The 23894-nt window shown below is 42.8% G+C and overlaps 1 protein-coding gene across 1 annotated transcript in view; it reads right to left on the reverse strand.

Annotated features, from left to right (window-relative positions):
- Positions 1-14762, reverse strand: part of PLCXD3 (phosphatidylinositol specific phospholipase C X domain containing 3) — a 79424-nt gene extending 64662 nt beyond the window's left edge. The window contains exon 1 of the mRNA XM_074166624.1: positions 14660-14762. Within this exon, the coding sequence (XP_074022725.1) occupies positions 14660-14762 (103 nt within the window). The remainder of the gene's footprint in view (positions 1-14659) is intronic.
- Positions 14763-23894: the final 9132 nt, after the last annotated feature.

Genomic DNA, 23894 nt, shown 5'->3' on the forward strand with positions numbered 1-23894 from the left:
CTACAATAAGAAACTAAGGGCCTGATCTAGCACAATTAGTCATCACAATGTGTCTGTCAGTTGACTTCAAAATGCAATAGGCAAAATCCCAAATCCTCCTTTTCTCTAGCTGTTCCCTAATTTATATTTAGGTCATAATCAAAGACAATGGAATTTTTGGATAAGGCTGAATTGTAAAGCTTGTGATTTTTTTGTCTTTGAAGACAGATTATTTTTCTTTCATGTGGCTATTTAATACCGGTTAAAGACTGGAAGCAATATAAGCTGGTACTCATCTTTCTGACAAATGAGTTGCACTGGGTATTTTAAAGGGCCATATTTAAGTCCATCATCTAATCAGCATGGCTTTCTTCAGCTGGTAAGAGCAATTTATTCATCAAGAGCTAACCAAGACAGACTCAGTTCCACACCACATAGCGCACAAAGTAAAAATACAGAGTTACGGCTCTGATCTAGTGACACTTCACACAGATCTGCATTTACAGATGGTACAAGGCAGTGGAAAACCAGACCCAGTCAGACTAATGTCAAAAACTTCTCCTGGCAGTCGGTGAATTCTATCATCCAATAAACTGTTCAAAGTCAAACCAAACAAGAAAAAACAACCACCCAAACTTAACTGTGAACTGGGGTCCAGGGCAAGCAAAAAGCTTACTTCAAACACAATGTTTCCTTCTCTCCATCTTGGGTCTTTCTTGGTTTCTCCATAAATTGGTGGGAGTTTTGAAAACACATTAATTTGCCTCCTAGATTAAAACAGTGCTCACAAATTATTACCTAAGACAGAGAGACAGGATTGCTAGCATATCCCCACTTACTTTTAAACATAATTTCCATGGTAGAAGAATAATTCTCCATATTTCTACTGGCTTTATACATTCTCCAGCAAAGTATTTCTGGCTTGTATTCCACACTTAAGACAGAGTTGAAATGACACCTGAAGGAAAGTGCAACATAAAAGGGACTGCGTTTAGTTTGCCTTCTGTGTTCCAGGAACAGCATGCTCTTGTAGACAATAGCAATTTTGAAAGGAAAGGGCATTATCTCTCACTTGACTTGGCGAAGTTGCTTCCAATGCATTAAGTTTGCTTAGCAGTGTTTCTGAATACCATCCCAAATATGAAAAGACCTATTATAAAAAACTTGAAATTACAATAAAACACTGTCACCTCCCCTCTCTCTGATAACATTCAAGCTAATTCACACCCTAGAAAGGTGGTTTAAAGATTAAGAAATCTTATCTCTCTTGGCACATCTGGGAAAGCAATGTCAAAGAAAGATAAAATCCAGTTCTGAAAATTACACTGCTGGTTTATTGTTGCCTGAAGACCTACTTGAGAAGCAGGCTGGGCTGGAAAGAGGCTACCACAAATGTTAGTTCCTCTAGTATCGGTGACACGTTGCATGCATTTCAGAAAGATGCTTCCTCCAGAGAAGAGAGGCGTTGATTTCCATGGATTGTAAATAGCTAGGAACTACTGAGCCCTGGAAGAACGAAGAGGATGTCCTCCAGCTATGCCCTGATAACTCCGCAGCGGTGGGCAAGATTCACAGGCTCCAGGAGACCACAAACAAGATGAACATCCACGCTCAGTTGAGAAGGAGGCATTCAGGCTGTATCCACTGCCCCCAGCACAGATTCTGTTGTTCTATTCAGTACCTACTCAGTGTCATAAACCTAAGCAGTTCCAGAAACAGGGACCCAAATTTTTCTCAGTCCTCTCTTGTCCCTGTGACATTTTCCCATCACTGACCCAGTGTCACAAACCGTCTTGTGCCCTCTCCCCACAGCCATACAAACCTCACACTAAAGGGGACTAGCCGAAGTCCCTACTCCAGCCTCACAGATGAAAGGGCACAGCTGTCCCTTGAAAGCCGCTGGAAAAGCGGTCAATCAGGCATTATACAACATAATAATTTGGATGCAACCTTTTGGCTCAAGAAATCCACAGGCCAGAAAAGTAAAAGGGTGCATGTGTAGGGGAATATCCCTTAGTTTTCACCTCATCCTTAAGCCCTTTCCCTGACACTGGCCAGAGAAAATGCCCGAGCCAAGGTACTAAACTAACTGCACCCTTGTTCTCCTTCAGCACAGAACTTCTCATCTTGGCCTTAGATCTCCACCCTTTTGCATCTCCCACACTGTACAGCCCTGGCTCAGTTTAATACTACTTATTTGTCCACGTATCAGCAGGGATCTCCTGCAAAATTTAAGTCACTTTCCAACAGCAGAGATTACTCTTGTTTTTATAAAGGATGCCGTCTCAAAGGTAGCTGTAAGAATTCTGCGGTGTAGAAAGCACATTAACAAACAGCTAGGAATTGAAATCATAAGGTGGACCAGACCAGCTGACCTTTCAGTGAGTTGTTCTGAGCCCTGCAGAGCAGGAGGATGCGACAGGATCAAATACGTAATGGCACAAAAGCAAACCACTTCTCCTCAGTACCACCACCACACCACCCTGAGCTGTCAGACAAGTCAGTGTTTTATCAGTTCATACTCACATCATTTCCAGCCAGGAGAGTCTGCATCATTGACAGCCAGTTCATCAAAACTGATCTTAGAAATCCCAGTTTTCTCCATATTCCGCACTGTGATTTCTAAAGGGATTCCTGTGTCTTGCACACTAGAAACAAAAGCATTCATACACACGTGCACCATTTGTGTCCTTCAGTGTCTCTTGGCTTGTTTACCCCGTAAGAAAGCTACATCCAAAAATTACTGAAGCTGGCTTGATTTCTCTTTATTTATTGTCAACTTATAAAATGTTTCTCAAAACACTCACTAGGCACATGCACTAAGTAACACTTGGCTAACAGAATGAGTCCAGCTCCCTCCTGCAGCAAGAGCCTGTACTACTAGATAAGCCTTGAAGCATGACGAGAAAGTCAAAATACATGTGCTCCCCCTCATCCCAGACAGGACTCTTTTGAGGCAACCTCTCTTGTTGGAAAGTGCAAAGGCTGACAATTTTGCATCAGAAGCAGAGTAAGCCAGAACTCCAACCAAGCAATGCTTTCCAGATTAAAGTTAATCAAAACCAAGCATCTCCATGCCATTGGAAAAGTCTCCACTTCAATCCTGGAGACAGTGACAGAAATATACCAACTGGGGCAAAAGTTGAAGCACTAAAACCAAAACCAAACCAACCCATAAACACCACCCAAACCAGAAAATTCCATACTTAAATTCACATATTTACATGGCCTAATTAGTCCTGAATTTAAACATGCAGTTGTTGACCAAAAAAATACACTGTTGACTCCTGTGCTGTACTCTGAAGCCCATTATGCACAGGCAGCAAGCACAGCTAATTCCATTGTGCACCTGATGAGAAGACATTCTGGGGATCCAATGATGCAACCCCCTAAAAGCTCTTCTTTTAGTGCAGTGAGGATACAGAGGTGGACACAGACAAACCCACAGCATCTGCTGTTCAATGTCCAAGTAAGATCTTTGCCTCCAGCAGAACTTTGGGTCAACAGCCTCCTCCCCCTTTTTGTGGCTGAGGGTAACTGGGGAATTTCTGTTAAAAACCAGCTTCATCCAGCCCCAGCTCACCCCAGTGCACTGAAGAATGATTCACCCCTAGCACAGCGCAATGCAGAGCACCAATGTAGTCCTCCTTGCTTTCCAGCAATGGAAAAAGCAACTGGCAGATGTCTTCTACAGTAGCTTCAAAGTGATCTCCTGATCTGTCCATCATACAGATAAGCTACTTTTGACATGTCAAAGTAGACACTTCAAGTCTGAGGGAACCAATGCAGAAGATTCACATTTTTTGGATCACATGATGGGAATGTGCACCTGCACACATGGTATGTAAGGAATGCCACCTCCTCAGCTTGCACAGCTTCTGAGACAGTATTTGTGAAGATGATCTACATTATTAGAACAAACACTCTAGAAAAATGTAAGGACTTCAACAGAAAGAGATAAGACTAATCCTAAAATAGCAAACACGTTGGGGTTCCTGGGCTAGCACCTAGCATCAGTACCTGCTCAAACTTCTCCTGTGCTGACAAAGTAACTTCTGGGCAGCACTCATGTGGCAGGAGAGCAGCACTCCACCAAAAGCTTGTGAGAGCTTTGCAGTGCAAAACAAGCATCTCCCAAAGCACTAGCATGGTCAGTGAAATGTTCCACAACCTATGGAGCACGCTTCCTAACCCAGCTCTCCTCCTAAGAACAAGGCCAGCCTCAGTATCAGTAGTCTTTCTGAGATTACCACTCCTGTCTACAACGAAGAAGGTATGGCAGAGGTTTCTGACAGCTTTCTTAAGATCATACAGCAGCTTCCCAGATAACAAGAATGGCTAAATCTTCTCCATTTCTCTTCTACCCTTTAATGGCAGGCACACAAGTGAAACATCAGAAGACAATTCCAGTCACGTGCTGGTTCAGAAGATGTATAAACATGTCATTTGGCTTTGGTGTGAACATCCAGACTAGCTTGAAGCATGTATTTTTGAAGAACACAAAGTTTTAACAAAAGGATTTAGCAAAAACAAACTAATACACTTTGAGGACCTAAGCCAACAGTTTGAGTGTGTAGCACTGCGTTTACTCATATATCATGCATTTTTCCTCCTCTCATTTAAGTCCCAGTTTAGCAGCTTTTCGTAGTTATAAAACCAAGTTGCATGGCTGCCAAAGTATAAATACATGCCAATGTTTAATAAGATTTTTTTAAAAAAAATTCTACTATCAAAACATGAATACTTTGTGGATGATAGCATAACAACAGGGTAAAGCATAAAGCGCACTATTCATCTTGCTGGGTTTTATTTTGGAAAAAAAAAAAAAAAAAGAGCTACACAATTTATTTAAAAGCAAGGTTAGTTCAGTGCCCTTTATCCTGATTTTTTTTTTAAAATCACAAGCAAAATTTGTAATCCAATAAACTTTGTGGACAGGTTTTCGCGTTCATAGCAGCAGTGCATGTCATACATCTCCAATTATCTGAAACATCTTAAGTGTCACACAGAGAGGAGTGAAGCCTGGAACTACAACTAAGAAAAACCATTTTTTTCCCCTCTTCCTTTCTCCTTTTCTGGCTATTCTGCAATATTTTATTTCAGAGTTGAAACGCTAAGATGAAGTATGTGAGCTAACCAGATAAGAGATTAGATGAAACAGAGGTTAAACTTTATTTAATATGAACACAGATCTTTTTAAAGGTGGCAAAGCATCTGAAAACTGTTCTAGTGATTTGCTTTAAATTAGAACACGGTGAAAACTGTGAGATGGTTTTAAAATAGACACAAAAAGACCAAATGTGTACTCCAAACAGGGGAAGTTTTCCATTTCACCTCAAGAAAAACAACTTTGACGTAGTACAACATTTTCCTACAACAGGAACATCACATTTGGATACTTGGACCCAGGCTGATGGAAGATTGCGGACCCTCAGGTTCCAAGGGAGCTGGCAGCACTCAGCACCTTTTCGCATTTAGTCCCCATCTAACAGGAACTAATCTATGAGGGAAGAAGGATCTTCAGCTTTGCCTCAAGCATTTTGGACAAATGACAATTTAAGGAGGGGTTACTACTGGTATTATAAATCACAATTTCTACTTTTGTTGTTTAGCTGCTCTTCCATCTAGCCAATGGTAGAAACAAATTAAGTTATTTCAGAAGTCCAGATTAGCCAAACACTTCTTAGTACAAACTATTTCTTTGCTACCTATCTATATCCAATAAGGAAACTGTCCTCTTACTATGAAAATATGAAATATGACCTCAAGTGGTCTAGCTGTGCAAACATATGCAGCACCAGTACAGTTTTCTATCAAAAGCGTAAATACATGAAAATAAGCGCACAAACTATTCATCATTGAAATCACAGAACTGCAGAATAATTTAGGTTGGAAGACACCTTGAAGATCATCGAGTCCAAACGTAAACCTAACACAGCCACCAGTAAATCATGTCCATAAATGCCACATCTGCACATCTTTTAAATAACTGCAGGAATAGTGACTCAACCACTTCCCTGGGCAGCCTGGTCCAATGTTTGGCAACCCTTTCGGTGAAAACTTTTTTCCTAATATTCAATCAAACTGAGCCCTGGGGAACACCACTTGTGACCAGCTGCCAACTGGATTTAACTCCGACCACCACAACTCTTTGGGCCTGGCCATCAAGCCAGTTTTTTATCCAGCAAAGAGTACTCCCATCCAAGCCATGGGCAGCCAGCTTCTCCAGGAGAATGCTGTGGGAAATGGTGTGAAAGGCTTTACTAAAGTCCAAGTAGACAACATCCACAGTTCTTCCCTCATCCATTAAGCAGGTCACATTGTCACAGAAGGAGACCATGTTATTCAAGCAGTACCTGCCTTTCATAAACCCATGCTGACTGGGCCTGATCACCTGGTTGTCCTGTACACGCCACTCGATGGCATTCAAGATGATCTCCTCCATAACCTTCCCCAGTACCAAGGTCAGACTGACAGGCCTGTAGTTCCCCGAATCCTCCTTCTGACCCACCTTATAGGTGGGCATCCCCCAGAGGAAATCACTAGTGTTTCCCATTTCTGGGAGGCTACTTGAGGGGGGAAAGGACTCCCAGTTTATGAGAAGTCACATGGATAAGATGACAGGTAAAGGGTACAAGTTACTCCTGGGGAAATTCCAATTGGACACAAGACAAAAATTTTTCACAATGAGAACAATCAGTCATTGGAATAATCTCCCCAGGGAAGTGGTGGATTCCTCAACATCGGGCACTTCTAAGACGCAGCTGGACAGGGTGCTGGGCCATCTTGTCTAGACTGTGCTTTTGCCAAGAAATTTGGACCAGATGATCCTTGAGGTACCTTCCAACCCAGTATTCTAAGATTTGTTTACATTAATTGACCCCAGCACTTCTGTACAATTTTGAACCACCTTTCTTCCAAATTATATTAATTGCAGTGTCCCATGGCCTTTACTGTAAGGACTGCACAAGCAGATTAAGCACCTATAATTTGTACTACTTTGAAGGAAGGACAAGATGGGCATAGAGGTTATTCTCACTGGAACTGGCTGCTCTTTGAAACACAGAAACACAAATCATATAATAGTTTGGGTTGGAAGGGTCCTTTAAAAGTCATCTAGTCCAACCCACCTGGCAATGAGTAGGCACATCTAAAAGATCAGGTTGCTCAGAACCCTGTCAGGTTCCATAGACTTCTATGTGTTCCCATTTCCTCAGGGGGTCTCTAAGCTAATCTTCTCTTGCAGCAGGAGGGACTTTGCTCCCCCAATCCCTGTCTTGAGAGGTGTAGAAAGAGAGGCTGCTAGTGAAGACTGAGTCAAAAAAGTTGACGAGTACCTCAGCTTTCTCTTCATCTGTCGTTACCAGTTTGCTGGTTTTGCTCATCACAGGCATATACGCTTTCTTTGACCTTCCATTTCTGGCTGACATACCTGTAGAAGCCCTTCTTATTCTTTGCATCCATTGCTGAGTTCCAGCTGCACCCTGGTCTTCTTGACCCATCCCTACACAACCAGACAGTGCCCCTACACTCCTCCCAGGATACCTGTCCCTGCTACCACTGCCTGTGCATTTCCTTCTTGCCCTTAAGTTTGACAAGCAGGTCTTGACTCATCCATGCTGGTCTCTTGCCTTCCTGATTTCTTACACATGGGGATCAAGAGCTCTTGTGCTCTATGAAAAGCATCCTTAAAGATCTGCCAGCTCTGATCTGCTCCCTCGCCCATGAGGCAGTTTCCCAGGGGGTCCTATTGTGTGACTCCTTCAACAGCTGGAATTTTGCTTTCCTGAAATTCAGGGTTCTGACTTTACTCTTGGCCTGACCCATATCCCTCAGGACTGCGACCTCCACCAGTGCAACACCACTACAGCCCATGCTGCCTCCAATCTTAACGTTTCTGATTAGTTCGCTTGCTGGTGACCAACAGCTCTGGTATCGCATTCCCTCTGATACGGCTGCCTATGACCTGGCTTAAGAAGTTATCCTCGATGAATTCCAGGAATCTCCTGGCTTGCCTACAACCACAAGGTTCCTTTTGTTGCCTTGGTCTCTAACTCTTACCTGTAAGCTTTCAACCTACTCGTTGCTATTCTTCAGAGACAGCTCTTCACACTCTATCCATTTCTTGTTGTAGAGGGAAATGCCTCTACCCCGTCTGAACAGCCTGTAGCCACTGATAGCTGCAATCCAGTTAGGGATTCATCCCATCAAGTTTCAGTAACAGCAACTAGGTTGTAGCTTTCTAGAAGCATGGTGGCTTCCAGCTCCTTCTGTTTATTGCCCGTTCTGCATGCATTGGTGTAGAGGTCCTTCAGCTTGGCTGTTGGCCATGTCACCTTCTTAGAGGAACACACCTTCATTCCTTTGGGGTATTTCACTGGTGTTTCCCTGTTGGCTCCTATTGCCTCAGGATCTCCTGGCTCATCTCTGTAAGATTTCAAGTGTGCTGCAGTGTACCCAGCAGGTCTCCAAGCAACAGGTTGAGGGCCCTCGCTAGCACCCCATCCTTCTAACCTTGGCTTGTCATCCCACAGCTTGTCATGGGCAAACCCGACATTAACTCCCTCCCACTTCGAACCCGATTTAAAGCTCTGTCAATAAGCCCTGTTAGCTCATGAGCAAAGACCCTCTTTCCCCTTGGAGAAAGGTGAATCCCACCTGACACCAGCAAGCCCGGCACCACGTAGGCCATCCCATTATTGAAAAAACCCAAAATTGTATTGGTGACCCCAGCCACAGAGCCACGCATTAATAGATTAGATCCATCTGTTTCTTTCAGTATCACTGCCCGCAACTGGGAGGAGAGAGGAAAAAACAACCTGGGCTCCGGATTCCCTTACCAACCATCCCAAGGCCCTGAAGTCTCTTTTGATCCCCCTTGGGCTGTATGTTGCGGCTTCATCGCCACCCACATGGTAGTAGTCCGAGGGCTGTTCCAGGCTGGGGAGTTACCAAACATAAAACACATACCAAACACAAAGATAAAAACTGTCAGAAGGAAAGGGCAGTTTGGATACACAGAACAGTTAAGAAGTTTTCAGCCAAGAGATGAAATGAAACAGAAATTCAATGAGGTGGAAAGAGAGGAATAATTCCAGATGGCAATAAAGTCGTTCCCTCTGCCGCACCTGCCATGGTGGTGGGATGCGAGGCAGGTCAGAGAAGCCAGCTCTGCTGGAACTAAGCCGCAGGAGACGGAGTGGACAGAGATTGCTGGATTAAATAAACAGCTTCTATTGGGAAACCAAGCAAAAACAGTTTCAAATTACTTCTTGTAGCAGATGGGCAAGTGACTGAAGGGCTTGAACTGCTTCATTTTTATGGCAGTGTGAGGAACACAACAGCTTCATTTTGTGCATGCTAGAAGCATGTCATGGCAGGGGAAATTAATGGCGTATCACACAGAAATATTTCTGAAAGAGCTGGAAACGACACATTAGCACGTGTAGGGCCAGTGAGAGACTGCTTTGTTGATCAAACATGTAAAAAAAAGGCCATCGATAACGAAGGAGAGAGCTACCCTAAAAAAATCAGAGAGGTCAGTTATGAAGATCTTCACTCACTTCCTGAGTGGAAAATAAAGCATTAAGTACCTATTTCAGGTAGAACACCAAAACAGAGTACAGAGTGCACTGGAAAAATAAACAGTTCTTCCAGATACTTACATGCATGTCAAAAGCTAACGGCCAACCTGCATTATAGGTTTATTTAAAGTTTACCTGCATCATCAGTTTACAGCTCTAAGCAGAGCTAATTCTGCACAGAATCGTAGCCTGGCAAGCGAAGCAGAGGTACTCTGTTGACCACTAGTGGACATACAAGGATGAAACAGGTCCCAAGTGCTTCCCAAAGACAATCACTCTTCACTCAGAAAGATCCAATTTACTCAAGCTCAAAATTAAAGAGCCCCCGATAACGTTTAAACAGTGAAAATGTTGTGTATCTACATAACCAACATGGAAGTATTTCTAGCCATTTTTGAGATTAAATAATTTCCCCATGGGGCTAAGAATGAGAAGTATCTGCCCAAGAAGTAATCACTTGAATATATGCAAGGTATTACAATGGAAGACAGAAATTTAAAATATTTGAAACAGAGCTATTACATTACTTGAGCAGTGCTGTCATTCAAAAAATGGCTAAAATATTCCAGCTACAGTAACATGTATGCATTTCCCAAGACTCCCTGTACTAACTCCCACCTCTTTGTCATCTTGGGCATTTCCATCTTTGACACTAACTTTGATCCTTCCTTTTTGTAAACTAATTATCTCTGAAGTCTTGCTTTTTTTTTTTTTTTTTTTTTCAAAGCGTGATGATAGTGGGATAGCACAAAATACAAATTTCAAGTCCCGGAGCCTATTTCTAAAGGTGGGTAGCATAAAAAAATTTCCACCTGCCAACAGCTTCTTATTTAAAATGAGCCAACTTTAGCTCTGTTGTGTCTAGTAATTGCTTTCTGGCTGATGGGCAAAGAACCTTACAGATCAAAATACAAAAAAAAATAAAATTAAATCTCATCTCAGAAACAGAAGAAGCCAGTCAGGTCCTGTGCACTCCTCCTCTTAAGGAGCCATATTAAGCAAACACAGCCGCCAAGCTGGTATCACTGTGAAAATAATTTTCACTGAGAATTGTATTGCTCATGGTGAATCCTCCAGCAACAAGAGCACATGCTGAGGTCAAAGGTTTCATCTGCTCAAAGAAAGCAGAAAACACTCCTATGAAACGAAAGCCTGAAGAGTCACAGCTCTCAAAATTATGCATTCAAGGGATATTTTAGGTCTCAAATTCATTCAGAAGATTTTATCTACACTTATATGAAGGACAGACATGCCCCTAGCACACATCAAGATTGCTTATATGGCAGATCTTAGGCTAGCACCACTTTTGGTGGAGGGAGTATGTACCTGGGGAGGAAAATACTTTCCTCCATCATAAATTATTCTTACAGACTTCTCAGAGGCTTAGAATATTAGCACCAGGGGGAAAGGCAGCATGTATCCCACATATTATTTGTACAAAAACTCAGACTGATATAAAACAGATTGTCAATACGAAAGGTAATTGATCAGTAAGTGGGTCAATTCATAAGGAAATGCTGCCTACTGATGTCTATTTTAATGCATTGCACATAGCTCCTACCCTCAACCCAGATGAAGAAGAGGGCATTAACACAGCAGAACACATAGGCTCTCTATGCCTCACCTTCTAGCTTCAACCTGGGGGCAGAAGGATTTCAGTTCTATAAACATATATTATCTACAACAAACTATTTCTTATCCTGGTCAGAGAGTCACAGGTATTGAATAAAACTACACTTCACCAACTACCAAGAGACACACCCTCCCTCGAAAAACAACAACAACAACAACTACTAAATAATCCACAATCCTCCACCTTTTTTTTAGCCAGGGAGATCTTTTAACATAAGAGGTAGTTTACAAACACTAGGAGACATAAACCTTGGGCTGAAATCCTAGAAAGATATCCTTTCATTGTTCTAATTGTCACAGCAATAAAAGATTACATATGCATGGTATTTTCTGGAAGCTAAGAGATTATTTTATTTCCAAATAGCGTATACTATTATTTGCTACTGGTATCCTCCACTTGAGGAAAATCTGCCATTTGCAGTGCAAGAGAACACAGACATAGACAGAACAGTGAGAGAAGAAAACATCACTGTGTAATCCATCATTCTCAAATTTGGAACAAATCCAAATGGAAAAGTTTCCGATCGACAAAGCTGGCCCAAGTTACATCAGAGATCTCTGCCTCATCTACTAGATCCCTGGTCTTAGGAAAACAAAAGTATCTGCTTGAACTGCAGAGGATGAAACAAGTAAATGAATTTGCTGGAATACTAACAAAATCCAGCAATGACTATGGAAGCGTAAGTGACAGTAAATAGTATAAATTTGTGCCTGCATAAGCTTAACAACCGACCAATTTAAGAAAAAAATACAAAAAAAAAAACAAAAACAAAAACCCAAAAGAATATGAACATAACAGACCTTCAACAGTATTGTTTAAATACAATCATGACAGAATACTATGGGTCTTGTGTTTCTCTTTGCAACAGTTAAAATATTACACGCGTGTCTGTGCAAAAACAACACAGTGTATCATCTCAGTTCCAAGCACTCCTTCCAAACAAAGAGAAATGTACTAATGATTTCTAATAAAACAACAACATTTTCCCCCTAATATTGCGGAACATCCTCTGTATTGGATAAGTGATGATACAGTCACTTGGAAGATTCATTCTAACACTTTCAAGCTAATTGTTTTCTTCAACATTAGCACTGGACTGTTACTCTGGCTCTGAAACTGAATCCTATTCTGCTGAATTAAGGTTAAAATCAGTATTCCTACTGCACAAGGGAAGCCTACATCCTACTGGAAAAAAACAAAAGTGTACTGTTAACTTCTTGTGGTAGGGAAAACAAACAAACTAAACAAACAAAGCAATGTCAACAAAATGCTACTTGAAAGATACAACAGTAAGTGTATGAATACATTAGTAATTAAATATTAGTTTCCAAAACAGTTAAAAATTCACAAGTTAAAGCTACAAAGATTTGACATATGAGGTTTTGGATTCTACACATTCCTTGCACTAACTACTCGAATAGCAGTTACATGTTAATAGCTATTACGCACACAGCATTGATGGTCAGCTGTGGTCATATGGGAGGAAACTTCAAATAAAACATTATGAATGTCTGAAAGGTTATTTCTTCTTACAGGATGAAACCAATCCCATGTCTACCTTTGTCCTAATATTGTATATTTCCCCATTGTGTGTTGAATATAATAATAAACTTACTGTTAGAAGATAACATTTAAACTGCACTGATACCTACAGCCTGTGTGTTGGGCTCCCTAATTGACCAAGTCATACAAAATATTCAGTATTCATATATTGCCCCCCTCCCCATTAAGCTCTATGTGCCACTCAAGTCATAGAAGTTAATTTCACAAAAAGCAAACCTTTGTGCATGGCTGTTACATGAAAAAAACCCTTCTGCCAATATAAGGGGTCAATCTCTGCACTTATAGGCTGCAGAACTTGCCCACTGCTTAATGCTGTACTGGGATTAACTCGCACCTACAACTCACAGTAGGTTTTCGGTTTGCTTGGTTTTGTTGTTTGTTTGGGTTTTTTTGTTTGTTTGTTTGTTTTTTAATTTAAACATGTTAACAAAGTGTGAAAGCTTATATTATTACTACCAAAGCTCTGAAAAACGTACACTGTGAAAAACTGTCCTGTATTTTACAAAGAGGCTATGAGAAAGTAACTGATGGATCTTGGTGAGATAGCTGCATCAATAACAGCCTCGTGATGCTTCAGTCAAGCCAGTTAAAGGTGATGCGTACCAAAGGCAATTTCTTGCATCTGGAAGCAAGTTTGATCATGATCTCCTCAAAACCAAGAAAAAAAATCTCTGAAACAATACATTTAACTTGCAAAGGCACAATGAATCGCAAACAGACTCATTTCTCACCATAGCCTATATTCTGCAAGAACATAATGAAAAGTTATTAACACCAAAAGCTTTTACAGCTCCAACATAATTTGACGTAACAGTTACAGATGCTGGATTCCTATGCCTCGGAGGGACACAATTTTATCCAGCATATTATTCAACCAACAGCAAAAAACAGCGTAGGAAGTAAAATACCAGACACAGCTTGTGTAAACTGTAAGAAACTAGGAGACATGAGATTTTAACAGGGCACACCTGTGTTTAAATGAAACTATAGAAAACACATTCTAGAAAATAGTTGCTTCAATTACACTGCCTAAAAAAATATCTTTGACTGGTGTTATAAAAATTGCTGTAATACCAGCAGCTGCTACACAAAACTTGCAAGAAGTGAGCATTTCTTGTAAGGAGCTTAAGAGACATGACAGCTTCGGCATCTCTGAAACCTCATTCCTGTTACTCATCTCGGAGGGGATGGGATGCTGGTACCAGAGAGGTATGGCAAAACAAGGTGCTCCCTCATCCAAATCTATGACTGGTGTGCATTCTGACGTGTATCCTGCATAAGTCTACAGTTACAGTTAATACCTTACCAATAAAAAAAAAAAAAATTAAAAAAAAAGAAAAATAAAAATTCCCGCACAGAGGGCAGGAAAGAAAGAGTTCATAGTCGGAGCACCGTGACCTTGCCGTTTCTCGCCTTACTTAAAATTACTGTTGAGATGGAACGTTTTCTGAAGCCCACGGGCAGGGGAGCGGTGCCGCCCGCCGACCCCGCCGTCCTCCCCGGCTCCCCCAGCCCGGCCCCGGCCCCGGCCCCGCCGCACAAGTTTAGGAAGAAAGGGGCAAATACGGGGCATTTGGGTGAGGCTGAGGTCCCGTACGCGGTGCGGGAACCGGCTGCCCGCCCGCAGGAACGGCGGACCCGGCCCCTTGCCGCCGCCTGCAAGTTCCTCACGCTGCGGGGCGGGGGGAACCGCGTCTTGCGGGCACTCCCCCCCCCCCAGCCCCGCTCCGCTCCCCCTGTTCCAGGCGGCACCCCGAGAGGAGGGAGAGACACAGCAGCACAGCTCCGGGCTCGCTGCCGCCGCCTCCTCCTTCTCCTCCTCCTCCTCAGCGGAGGACCTCTCTCACCGCTCCGCTCTCCTCCCGGCCGGCGGGGAGGGCAGGCGGAGGGGAGCACCTACCCGGGATGGCCAGGTTGGTGAGCGGGGTGCGGTGGATGCTGCCCGGCAGAGCCGCCATCCAGTCAGCGAACCGCAGCTCGTTCTTCCCTTGCGAGGAAGCCATGCCGATGCCGCTGCCGCTACCGCCGCCGCAGCCGCCCTGCCGCTCTCCCGCCGCCGCCGGCTCGCCTCAGCCCGCCCGGCCCCGGCCCGGCCCCGCCCCGCCCCGCCTCCCCCCGCCCCGGCCGCTGCCCCCGGCCGCCTCCCGCAGCGCCGCCGGGCCTTGGGGGACCCCCTCGGGGCTGCGGACGGCCCCCGGGCTCCCTGCCGGTGCCGCTCGGTCGCCCCTCCGCGGTGGGTGCTGGCGGGGCGGGCGGCAACGCGGGGGGGGGAGGCCGGGGGGCCTGGGGGCGCGAACCGCCCTCAGGGGTGCCCGGGGGGGGAGGAGGGCGGCGGCCCCGGCCCCTCGGACCCGCCGACAGGCAGCTCTCCATCCGGCCGGCTCAGCCCCATCGCCGTCCCAGAGAGCTCGGCCACGGCCGCGGAGGTGCGGCCGAGCAGGCGTCTGCTCCCGGGATGGCGTCCGGGGACCCCGGCTCCGGCTGCGCCCCTGCGCGGCCCCCGAGGCTCGGCCACAACCTCTGCCGGCCCCTGGCCCCGGCTGCTGGGATGCTTCTCCCCCGGGAGCTGGGCGCCCCTCGCAGCCGCTGCTTGCGGCTCGTCCCCCTCGGGTGCAAACTTCTCCTTTCGCAGCGGGCTATGCACGTTAACAAAAACATTGCTCCTGGCGCGAGATCTGTAATTTTTTTTTGGCAATGTTTTTTTTTTATTGTCCTTTGAGGATGATCTAAAGTAGTGTCTTCTCATTCCCATCCTAAGTGCCTTTGGAGAAGCATCTTAAATGTTGGCATTAACAAAGCTTTGATGTTACTGCCTCCAGATCAATGAATGCTTTAAACAACTGAAAGTGGGTCGATTTAGATTAAAGGAAGAAATTCTTTACTGTGAGGGTGGTGAGGCACTGGAACAGGCTGCCCAGGGAAGTTGTGGATGCCCCATCCCTGGACATGTTCAAGACCAGGCTGGATGGAGCTTTGAGCAACCTGGTCTGGTGGGAGGTGTCCCTGCCCATGGCAGGGAGTTGGAACTCAATGATCTTTGAGGTCCCTTCCAACCCAAACCATTCTGTAAGTCTGAGATTCTAGTTGAAGCTCCTTGAGCCATTTTAACTGTTAGAACAAGCTTGATCTTTTGACTTCAGCATGACTCTTTTTTATCAAAGTTGTTGATGCACATGCAGAAGTTCACCTGGTAGATCTGTCAAAAACAGTGCTTGGAGAGAGCCATGCCTGAGACAGGATCAATTATCTGTTCACCTTGAATTCCTGGGAGGGTCAGCTGTGGTCCTGTAGCTTGCGTTCTCACTCAACATCTTCTCTAGCAGCTGGCTTCGGAAATAAAAATGCGGGGAACAACTAATAATAACCCTTTTTTCTCTTTTTGTCCAAGCTCCCACAGCATGTATGAAGAAAAGCTCTTCTTTCAGCCAGAAAATAAAGGAATGATTTCTTGGAAATGAGTGAATATTTCTGAGGTATTTAAATAAATGAAATTTTGCTGACTCACTTTTTGCAATCGAAATAGCTCCTACGGTGGTATTTGAATGGGGAAATATGAACAGATGGTTGACCTTGGGGGAGATGCTGCAGCTGAATCGAGTAGTACAGGAAAAACGGGGAAGGAGTATGCAAACGGTGACTGAGACAGGTTTAATTTTTGCAGTATTACTTCCTGCCTATCTGGATGTTAACCTGCCCGTTCCAAAATTACTGGTATTAGTAAACATGAAAAAAAAAAAAAAGGAAGACAAATCCACACATAAAACCCACTAATGACCTTAAGATGGAAGATGTTACATCCTCTTGAAAGGACAGGAAGAAATTATAGGAAAAAACTTCAAGATTTCTAAAGAGCATTCAAGTAAGGAGTAATGAATGCTTTTATCAACATGATTGGATCAAATCATTTTAAGTGGCAAAGTTATTAATGGATTGCACTGGTTATCAGGAAAACTGCTGCTGAATTTTTATCTACTCCACTACTGAAGTATACAGCTTTTTGAAAGGCTAGACATGTTGTTAATACTGTTGTTGATCTCTTCCAGTCTCTAAAGCTTTGAATGTAGCTCAGAGCAAAATGAAACAAATACCTGCGAAACCCTGTCATTTTAAAATGTATTATTATGTGTAGTAATACCTATCTGATATCTCTCAGTAATGTTTCCTACTTTAACTAGAGAGCTGTAAACATCCCTTTATGCACTTACTAGAAACTTCCTGGCCTTTGCTTCCACAAGTAATTAGACCTTTTGTATCTTCTTCCTTTTTTAATGCTCAAAGTAAGACTCTTCATAGTCTGGATTTTAAAACCTTGCATACTCTGCTTTATAAAAAACAGAAAAACAGTCCCCTCTAACATGTCTCACACTAATCATGTTTGAAGAGGTTTGTCTCCATTTCTAATGCACTGTAACTGCTAAAATAGCAGGTTTATAATCTGTCACTGGGTCTCTATGAAGTTGTGGGAACACAGACTTAAATAATCGGGAGGGAAGCAGTGTAGGAGAGGAAGCTTTTATGGGTCAAAGTAGGAAACATTTCTGCAGCAACCCGAGGAGCATTTATGTGGAAGCTTTGACTTTAAAAGGGAGCTTTTTGGAGCTTTTTGGTGGTTTGAAACTTCAGTATTTGTCTATGTATCTGCTTGAGAAGAGTTAATAAAAAACAGAGCAAACTCTTCACTTATCTTGATTGAAGAGCAGCTTACTGTGGTTTAGATTGAACCTACCATTTTACTAATTTTAACAATTAAAAACAATGGCAGCCTGTAAATCAAAATCACAGCATCCTTACGAAGTTTTGTTCCTATTTGAAAAGAGTAAAAAAATAAAAATCACATTGTTGGTCAAACTACTGAAGTCTCTACACATTAACAAGCCTGAGCTGTCAAAGAAAGTGGATTCCAGGAATTAAACACTTTAAAAGCTTAAGAGAGACCAGGTACAACGAAAACGAAAGGCAGTGCCAAGATACTGAAAAATACCATCTTAGCTCTTTTATTCGCAGCTATGCTGGGCTCACTGAAGATGCCATGAAGAGAAGGAAAATTGAAATCATACTATCTGTTCATCATGTATTGTGTTCTCTCCAGTCTGCAGCTGTAACAGCAGGGATGAATAGTGACACCTCTGCTTCTATGGAAAAGAAAAACAGAGTAATTTAGCCAGTAGGAATGTCACTTCAGCACTCAAAATTAATTTCACTGTTAAAAAAGTCTTTCCATTGTTTTTATTCTCTTAAAAATTAGCATTTTAATGGTAAACATTCACCGTTATACTTTGTCATTTTAACAGTCAGATACTTTGCCTTTTCATATGTCCTTGGCATCTATTTTAATCATGTGAGTAACAAAAGAGTAACAGGATCTTTTTCTCTAAATGACATAAAGTAGATTCCACGCTGAAAGGTAACAGAAAAAATGGCTTAATGGGGCATTGTCTGTCTGTAATTTTCCTATGATATCTGATTTATTTAGAGGCAGCTCTAAATCTGTTGTTAATGAATTCAAAATGAGCCTTCAAACAGAAGAATTACTATTGTTTAAATATTTGAAGTTTTTCAGTGGATTCTGCTTCTGAGGTTTGGTCTCTTCCTCCTTCTTACTGCCCATTTCTATTAATAGAAATTTTTCAGAACAAATCCTGGCTGCTGTCCCATGTTTGCAGCTCTCATGGCTTTAAGTGACACCATCAGTCACATCTGGGCAGCAAAGCCCTTCCAGTTGTTAGCAGCTGAGTTCCTATTATCTTCTTCTTACCTGAGAGGGCAGTGGATATACGTTATTCTCAACTTCATTATTCCTCATGGCTAACAGATGTGAAAAGTCATTTTTATCTGTAAGACAAGCACATAAAACTCTAAAGAGTCAAAGTAAGCAGATTGATTGAATGAGAAGTGATCATTTTTAAGTGACCATATGGATGAATAGAAGAGGTGACAAGTTATTTCTGTGGCCATTTCATACTTCATCTGGCCACTTGGACAATCTGTTCTTGAATTCATTAAGCAATTTCTACTTAGCAGTATTCATCCCGTCAAAGCATCTTACAAAATTTCTGACTGGACAGAAAAAAAAGTCTTGTAGAAATAGGGCAAATAGCGTTTTCTTCATTTTATGGGAAAAAATATGTCTGTTTCTGCTTTTCAAGCAAACAAAAATATTTGTTATTCTTTACTAAGAAAATCTGAGCATCCTTGCTGGTGCTGATACTGAATCTGAGAAGGGGTCATACTTGTTCTGGGCAGCTGACAAATGTCAGGATGTTCATGTTATCCACACTCTTTGTTGTGACCTGTAGAGACTGTGAACATGATGGGTTGATATAAACATATGTTTTTACTTGCATACTTTATAACCAAAGCAGAGACATTACAGTACTATACAGAGGAACCAAGGGAGTTTATATGTCTTAATGCAAATAAAAATCAAGTCCAGAATGCATACTACATCTACTAATAGAAAAGAATAAATAATTAAAGCATATGGCAAGACACTTTGTTATAGCTAACCAAATTCTGGAAACTGAAATAAAGAGGCTAAGAGTCGAATGATAATGTTTGTATCCACTCCTCAGGTGGAAATCAATTTCACCATAGCTACTCTTCTCTGAAGAGTATTTCTCAGGTTTCTGGAAGAAGGTTTGTTTCTTTTTGTTTGTGGGTTTTTTTTCTTTTCTGAGTTTGACATGTGGAGTCATGCTGTGTCTCACCTAAGATGTTTGCTTAAAAACACAGCGGTGGCTACGCTTTCACATGGTTAAAAACAAACAAGTTTGGTTCTGTTTGGATTACTGCAAAGTCTCTAATGGCATTACCGGGAGCAGCAATGGCAGAACATGAAAAGCCCTATTTTCTAGCCATTGTTATAAGATCACAGCAAAGTATGCAACTTCAGTACAGGGAAGGATGAGAGAGAGGTTGCTTTTTATTTCTAAACAGACCCGGCAATGTTTAAAAATGTTCTACAGAAGCTCATGAACATTGTGTCTCTGTGACTTGAAGGACCCACATTTAGCTTGGTAAAGAACTTGCAGAGAAAGCATGATTCAAGCATTTGAATTTCAGCACATTGTCAAGGTGGAAACCTGCTTTTTAAGAAAGAAGAGGAGCTAAATGAGCTAGTTTAGTGGTGGAGTCACCATGGCCAATACAAAAGCAAGCCCCAGTACTGACCATAATCCATGTAGCCACCCAATGTACTGCTGATGTGGTCACAAAAGACTTTATCAGTGTGAAAATATCTACCTTTTGTTAAAAAAAAATAGAGTTGAAAGCCCCAAACCAACCTCTCCCCTCCTAAATTTCAAGTTTTCCTGCAGCTATAAAAAAGAATAAAAAGTTTTCAAGGCAGTCAGCCCCCATGATTCTACTTAGTTTTGTCAGAAAACAGAGCCCTTTGTACGACTAGAAAATTTTAACCAGTCCCGCTAAAATCTTCACTAAAAAGTAGTAAGACATTGGACAACACACTTGAGAAGAATTCAGATTGTCTGGATACTGAAATCTTACCTTTAGGGTTGTAGGTAGCATAGACAAATTAAGAATGTTCAAGGCAGGGTAAAAAACTATTTTTTAATCTTCAAGACAGAACCAAATCAAGAAAAAAACAAAACTGTTTTCATCGTCAATATTTGTTATGTTATCACATAGTGGTAAGAAAAGACAAACACATACACAGAAAAATCACCAAAGGTAGCAGGAATGAAATGGATGAGATAATCAGAAGTGGATAGTGCTTGCAGGATTTTACAGTGGATCACCAGAGACAGAAGATGCAATCAGTTTGTATGTGTCAGCCCATTAGGGCGCAGCTCAGACCTACCCAAAAGGGTATTTAGCAACGGAGGGAGAAGAGGAAAACGGTATTTCTAAATAGATAGTAAAGTACCGTTTAATTTGTTGAAAGTATGGAAATTAAGAAAGGGTCTATAAGAAAGATTTTACAAATATTTCTTTACCATCAAGATATTCAGAATGACATCTTGTAGTTGATCTCTTGTCTATGGCTGAGCAGCACATATGCACTATTATGTAGTTCCCATTTCGTTGCTGTAGGATTATTTTTAAAAGAGTAAACATCAGCCAAACCATCCATGTTCTGTAGGAAATATTACTTAAAAGAGGCTAAAAGAAATGCAAACTGAATTAAATGAGAAAATAGTGGAAGCAAATAAATGTGTAATGGCTGCTTAAGCAATGAATATTAAGCAATAATAAACTTTTTTTATTATTATTTCTGTGTCTGTTGGAGAATAGTCCAAAATCAGTGAAGATAATGAAAATACTCCACTGAATTAAGCGGGATTTGGATCCTGTGGATGGAAAACTAGTATCAGTTGGTTAATAGCTGATGCATCTACTGTGCTTATATCCTAAGCCACTGGAGGTGAAAAGTCTGTTCTATTTTTAAGTAGAAAGGATGATGGATGACACGGAGAGTTTCCAACAGGAGCTGCAGAGTGTTAGCAGTGGTCAGTTCCACTCCTGGCAGCCGGAGTCATGTTTGATGAAAGATGCATTTCTGCATCCTGGATGAGGCTTTCCCAACAGGCTCTTGCTGTTTGCATGGTAATGAAGTGCTCCCAAAAGGGGTTGAAAGTATTCAGCAGGACTAATGAGATTTTAGCACGCTACTCAAATCAGTCTGCTAGCCACATTTCACAGGCTGCAGTCAGTGCCTGCTGCGGGGGATGAGAGGCAGTGTTCCTTTTTAATTACACAGCCTCGGTGTGAGCGGTGCAGTGGGTCTGGCTTGGCGTTTGCAGGTCACGTAGTACAGGATGCAAGGCAATGTCTCAGCCCCAAGGAACGGGGTGGTGCACCTGGCTTTAGAGGAAGAGGTAGGAAGAGGTCAACAGGGACACTAGAGAAACAGAGATGACAACTAATTGTGGGAAGTCAACTTTTCTGTGGTGTGCCCCGCTTCACCTTGGGACGTTAAGGAATGCTACGCTGTTGTTGTTCAAAAGGTAATATCCTGTGCAACAACATAAAGCTTCTTACTTGAGACTGTGAATATTTATTCTTCCAGCCCAGGAAAATGAGGTGAGAGAGAAAGAGACGTAGAATTAGACAATGGAAAAAGTGGCTGGCAACAAAGAAAGGAAAAGAATCCCCCAAGGCCATGGAAAAAGTTGATATCAAAAGGTGGTGCTATCACCAAGAGGCTAGAGACCAAGTTCTGGGGCTTGTCTCTGCCCCTGGACCTCCATCCTCCGGGGTGATGGGGTGGAGGAGCTGGTATTGCTTTTCCTTCAGAGAACACCTGTCCCTCTGCTGTCCCGCTCCTCCCAATTCCTGTGGACTCAGCTCTGCTTCCCTCTGCTTTGAATTGCTGCTTCACCCTTGACCTACATGGCAAATTAAATTATGCACCTAAGACCTTAATTGCCTGACCACGCTGTACCTAATGAACCGTTCCAAAAGGCTGTAAATATTTCCGGCTAGAGCTTGGAAATCAGGCATCGGTTTCTGAAAGAATTTTCTGCCCACAGGATTAGGCCCTAATGGCTGTGCATCATGACCAGAATGAAAAGTTGTTAAAAAACAGTTTCATTAAATACAGGGCAGCTTTGGATTATAAAGATAATTAAGTTTGAAAATGTAATGATCTGTATGACACTGAGCGAATAAAATATATGAGGAATTCCTAATAAAAATACAATCTCTTAAGATTAAAACTCATTATTTTTTGCAATATAGAGTCACACGCTTTAGCCGCTAGCCTGTAAAATACTTGCCTACTTCTCTGGGAAAGACCATCAGAGACCTCTCCCCACCTAACCTGCAAGCACCATAAACCAGCGCGAAGGGCAGAAGGTGCAGTCTGGCTGCCACCAGCCTCCTTCCACCGGTCTCCAGCAGGTAGGAGACCCTGCGGACTGCTCTCCAACACGCTGCAAGTGCTGCCTGCTTCCAGCAGCTCGCGCAGGTTGCAGCTTTAATACAGTGCTCCTCACCGCCTGCTGGTATTTTAACAGTGTTTTCCTATTTTACCCATTTTTAAGTATTTTTCATTGGGTGCAGTAGCTCGAAAATCAGAATGAGGCGCTGATTCACTGAAGCACCGACATACGGTCATCATCTAACAAAGAGGGTTTCAGCAGCTGCCGTTTAGATTCAAGACCTTAAAGTCTGGTCACGTTTTCATGACGCTCCGAGCCCTGTTGAAAAATACACATTGGCCAAATTAAAATCATCCCTTCAAAAGCTGCCTTTTGCCATCAAGTCAATCAAGCAGGGGGCAGGGAAGACGGATCCCAGCAGGATGGTGGTGGGAGGGATGGAGCTGTTTGGGATGAGCAGCTGGAGGGAAAGGCAGTGCTTGCGCCCTCCCCGGCAGGACCGGCGCTGGGCTGGAGCACAGCCGTTCATGCCTTACCCCTGCAAGACAACTGCGAGCAGTAGACATGATCTCTTTTTTTTTAATTATTTTTTTCAGGGGAGAAGGATTTCTCATCGAAAATGGAGTCTACATTCGAAGTGTCACTGGCAAATCCAAAGCATCACTCCGACGATGAAACAAAGCCCTTGTGCTTCTGACAGCAGCACTGGACATCTCCTTTCCTTGACCCATTGCCCAAACTCAGCGTACCATCACTTTGCCTTAATGTACATCTGATCTATTACTTGTCCTGCTTTTTTTTTTTTTTTTTTTTTTCCAGATACTCAGTCTTCTCATTACAATTTTTGGGGGCAATAGGGAAAAGCAATCCTTATAGCAATAAATATTCCCCGTCCTTTCAGCAAACCAGCTGCTTCCAACGGGTGTTTTTGTAAGGGCTGAGCAGGTCAGAGCAGGACACTGCTGTAGTGTGCAGCGTCTGCTCTTCCTCATGTTGGCCCCAGACCCTGTGAAGGTCAGTGGGGGCTCACACTGACAAGGCAACAACCGACCAAAGAATTCTGCAGTGATCTGCAGGTAGACGTACAAACTTCACCGAAATACCCCTTCTTCCGTGTGCAGAGCAACAGATTTCCAATTTCTGCTGCTGTGGGAAGCAGAAACTTAATCTGGCCGGTGCGCCTGCTGTGTGCTTTCACCCAAGGGGAGACCTGGGGTGTTTTCCTTGTGGCAATTACAGCTTTGCGAAGACCACGTACATGAGGATGAAGCTAAACTAGCCTCAGGAGCGGTG

This window comes from Numenius arquata, chromosome Z (assembly GCF_964106895.1).
Source record: "Numenius arquata chromosome Z, bNumArq3.hap1.1, whole genome shotgun sequence".
In the NCBI taxonomy this organism is placed as follows: domain Eukaryota; kingdom Metazoa; phylum Chordata; class Aves; order Charadriiformes; family Scolopacidae; genus Numenius; species Numenius arquata.